Below are 4,719 nucleotides of genomic sequence, written 5' to 3' on the forward strand. Positions count from 1 at the left end.
CCTTCTTCTACTTACGCACGAACGTAGTGGTAGTGAACCTTGAAATGTTTGGTCTTCTTGTGAAGTGTTGGATTGGCAGAGAGATTATTACAATATAACTCGGGTGCATGTGTGAGTGGCATGCCAATGTTTGCGAGCAGGTCTCTTAACCAGTTGACCTCGGCTGCAGCGTCGGATAAACAACGTTATTCTGCTTCTGTTGAACTGCGAGAGACAGATGTCTGACGTTTTGCAGACCAAGAGATGAGATTGTTACTAAGGAAGGTACATAAACCGCCTGTGGAGCGGCTAGTGGTTTAACAACCCGCATAGTCACTATCACTGTAAGCTCTTAATGTGAAATCTACATTCTTGGAGAAGGAGACACCATAGTCAATAGTGCCTTTGATATATCGGATTATACGCTTGAGCAGAGTGAAGTCAGCAACAATAGGTGCGTGCATACGTTGACAGACAAGATTTAATGCAAATTGAATATCCGGTCGTGTAAGAGTAAGGTACTGGAGCTTACCAGCCAGACTGCAAAAATGAGTAGGTTGATCAAAGAGGTCATCCTGTCCTTTGACCTTTTGAAGCTCGAGAGGTAACGGTGTGGAAGCAGGAGCACAGTCTGTCATGCGTGCTGCCAAAAGCAGTTCCTCTGCATATTTATGTTGATTTAGAAACATCCCATCGGTGTTATAGTGTGCCTGTAGACCAAGAAAGTAGCTTAATCTTCCAAGGTATTTCATACGGAACTCATCATTCATCGATTGTAGTAACGCATTAATCAGCTGTGGATTGTTTCCAGTAAGAGCCATATCATCAACATAGAGTAATAGGATGATGATGTCATTGTTCTTGAGGTAAACAAACAGAGATGGATCCTTGAAGCTGCACTCGAAGCCAAACTTCAAAAGAAAGGAGCTGAATTTGTCAAACCATGCTCTTGGAGCCTGCTTCAGCCCATAGACAGCTTTATTCAACTTCCAAACATGCGATGGATAGTTACTGTCTTTAAAACCAGGAGGTTGTTGCATATACACTGTTTCATTCAAATCACCATGAAGAAACGCACTTTTGACATCTAGCTATTTGACTTCCCAATTGTAAGCTGTTGCAGCATGAAGAACCAGACGAACAGTTGCAGTTCGAACCACAGGACTGTAAGTTTCAAGGAAGTCAACCCCTTCTTCCTGATCGTATCCTTTAGCAACAAGACGTGCCTTTAGTCTATCTAAACTTCCATCAGCCTTAAGTTTTGGCGTAAAAACGCATCTGCAACCAAGGACATTCATATCTGGTTGATATGGAACCAGAGCAAACGTGTTTGTATCGACAAAGGACTCAACTTCATCACCCATAGCCGCCATCCAACCAGGATGTTTTAGTGCAGAGGCCACTTTTTTTGGTGCTTTTTCAGTGGTATGTGTCACATGGAGTGCATACTTCGGATTAGGTTTACGAACTCCATCTTTGCCTCTAGTTACCATAGCATGATCATTAACAACTGGTGCTTGAAGAGGAGGAAAGTCATCCTCTGCAAATAAAGGAGCATCTGGGAAATTTACAATGTCACTGTCTGTGTCAGTATCGCTTGAAACAACTCCTGAGTTGTCAGGTTCTGCAGGTAATGGATCCAACACCGTAGTCAAGATTGGAGTTGCAGGTGGTACAGCAGACGTAACTGTAGATATTGGAACTGATTCCTCAGGTTGAGAAGTCATTTCACACGGAGGAGACCGCGGAGGTAAGAAACTCTTTTGCCAAGCTGACAGCAAAGGTGTTGTTGCCACAGGAAGAAGAGCTGAGTAGTCAGAACCAAAAGGATACTCATTCTCATCAAATAGAACATGACGACTGATGTAAGCCCGACCTGTTGGAGGATATACACATCGGTAGCCTTTGTATTTGTCATTGTGTCATAGAAAAACACACTTTAAGGACTTAGGATAACCATAAGCTCGAAGTGTTGGATAACAGGTGGTACCAAATATTCTAAGATACGAGTAATCCGGTTTGGTTTGGAAGAGAACCTCATGAGGACTTGCAGAAGCAGAGTGAACTGAGGTTGGAAGAAGATTGATGAGATGATTAGCAGTGAAGAAGGCCTCAACCCAGTAGCATTGCGGAACCTTGCTTTCAAACATCATACTGAGACCAAGCTCACACAGGTGCCTATGTTTTCTCTCAGCTAATCCGTTTTGTTGTGGTGTGTGCGGACAAGAGATATGTTGTTTAATACCATTGTTCTCAAGGTGTGTAACTGATGTCACTATATTTTACCATATTTATGACCTTGTTTAGTTCATGTTTTGCATCATATAGAAGTCATTCCTTAGGTTTTATAGCCATTTATGTCCAAATATGCACTTAAGATGTTTAGAAGCATGCATTGCATACATTTGTGCATTTGGAGTATTATTAGGTGTTATGGAGCTCTAAAAGGGTAAGGAAGGACTTGCTGTTATTTCTGGAGCTAAACAAGAGGATTGGAAGTATCAGGAAGGGAAAAGAAGGCACTCGACCATACCACTCGAGCAGGCACACGGTCGAGTACATGGTCGGGTTCATAACGAGCTCCTCAAAGATCGATCCAAATGTAGATTTTCCGTTGCGATTCAGCTTCAGTCTTCTTCATGAGAGTTGTCGTAAATCGAGCTATCTTTCCAATGCCGGTGGTCTCAGGTCAATCGAAGCTTTCATTTAAGAGTTATTCTTGTTATACTGAACCGATATCATTCCAGATCGAAGACTGGAATTACTTGACGGACCATGCACTCGACCGAGCATGGTCGAGCACTTGCGGCCAACTCTCTGTTTTGTCCTCTAGTTAACTATGGCTTCCCCCTCTTTACTATATATATGTGCTGGCACTTGTGGCCGAAAAAAAGACCCGGTAGACACCTCATAACCTACTTTTTGCCATTTTTAGCTATTTTTACATTATTGCATCATCTCTTATCTTTTCTCTAGATTTTCATAGATTTGTAACCTTCATAACTTTGAATCTATTGAGTATTTTCTTTCACTTCTTTGTATTAAATTGTTCATCTCATCATTATCTATCCATCCATGTCTATATCATCATTTTCTGGGTTTGTGTTCTTCATGATGATTTTTAGATTTGATTAGTAGCTTAGGATCTTAGAGATGGGATAGGTTGGTAAAGAGTTATGTTTATCTAGATTGTTTAAGCTTGATTGTTTATAGATCCCTTCTAGATTAGATGTGCTTTATGATGTTCTTATACTGAGAGGGTAAGGATAGATCTTAAGCTTCTTAGCATCACACCAATGTCTAAGTTGTTAGATAAGGCTAATACTAGAGATTATCATGAAGCATGCTAAGAGATTAGATGTTTAATATGATTTTTGACATTGATGATCTGAGTTTATTGCCTGTTTAGTATGGTTTCACCAATGAGAGTTGGGTTAGGATGTTACTAAACTTGATTGCTATTGTCATGAGAATGGATTAGCAAGTATTAGAAGATCATTGTCTAGGGATAGCTTTTATGAAGTTTGTTAAACAATCTGGGTAAGCTTAGCTTGTTACCAACCAATTAATCCCATCTCTAGGACCTATTTGCTCATTGTTTATTACTGCTTTCTCTGTTTAATCGTTAGTTGTTTGCTTTACTTTCGTCCTGCTCTGTTTTGTTGATGCTCTGTTTCGGTTCTGTTCATTTGCTTGTCAACTCGACCACCCACTCGACCATGCACTCGACCGAGTGCTAGGTCGAGCTCTTGTTTACTTACTTGTTTATGCATTGTTCTGTTTCATTTCAGTTTGCTCTTAGTTGCATTTGTTAGTAGTTTTCTATTGCTTAGCATAGTTTATTGCACTTGTTCTACAGTTTAATTCAGCATTAGTATTGTCTTAAGTTGTCTTAGTTCATTGCATTTCATTATTTTCATTAGGTTGTTAGAAACAAATCAACTTGATATTTGGCTTAACTTGAATGCATTGATCACATCTTGACTGCTTACATATCATACTCTTTATGGATTGACATCCTTTATGCTACAACATCATAAGGGTATTGAAACACCTTGCCTTCCATCACATCATCTCTGTTTATGTCTTTGTTTGCATGTTCTCATACATTCATTGCATAAGTAGAACCTAGATAAATTCCTTGTTTCAGTAACAAATTGATTGCTAGTGAATTCATCTCCTCCATGACACTGAAACATCTTGATTTTCTCATTAAATTGTGTTTCTACGAATCTTTGGAAAAGTAGGAAGATTGAGTAGAAATCTGGTTTATTCTTCAAAGGATAAAACCAACAGTAACGAGAGTAATTGTCAACAAAAATCACATAGTATCGAAACCCTTGAGAAGAAGTGACAGGAGCAGGACCCCACAAATCACAATGCAGCCTCTCAAGAGGTCTACTAGCTACAAAAGTAGAAGAAGAAAACGGAAGTTGAGCACTCTTGCCAAGCTTGCAAGACTCACAAGGCTTGTTGGTGCGTTTATTAACCGAGATTATTGCAGAAGAGGAGAGATGTTGAAGAATCTCTGCACTGGGATGTCCCAACCGTTTATGCCAGACATCATCACTTGTGGCGAGCTGTCTTGTAGAGTAGTGAGCTTCGAATGCAGGATTGTTCAACATAGAGTGATCCTTAATCCTGTTTCCTGTTGTGAGGAGCTTCTTGGTATGCTTGTCCTTTACACGCACACTATCAGAGTCAAACTTAATGGAACATGGATAGTTTGTACAAAGCTTA

The 4,719-nt window shown here is 40.0% G+C and overlaps 1 protein-coding gene across 1 annotated transcript; it reads right to left on the reverse strand.

Moving 5' to 3' along the window:
• On the reverse strand, positions 297–1,019 carry LOC109126778 (uncharacterized mitochondrial protein AtMg00810-like). The gene has a single exon (XM_019230573.1). It carries the CDS (start codon positions 1,017–1,019, stop codon positions 297–299), a length of 723 nt encoding a protein of 240 aa, XP_019086118.1.

Source organism: Camelina sativa, chromosome 2 (genome assembly GCF_000633955.1).
Source record: "Camelina sativa cultivar DH55 chromosome 2, Cs, whole genome shotgun sequence".
In the NCBI taxonomy this organism is placed as follows: domain Eukaryota; kingdom Viridiplantae; phylum Streptophyta; class Magnoliopsida; order Brassicales; family Brassicaceae; genus Camelina; species Camelina sativa.

Excerpts from the sequence above, each read along its gene's own strand:
- LOC109126778 (XM_019230573.1), bottom strand. The coding sequence starts at position 1,019 with ATGCAACAACCTCCTGGTTTTAAAGACAGTAACTATCCATCGCATGTT.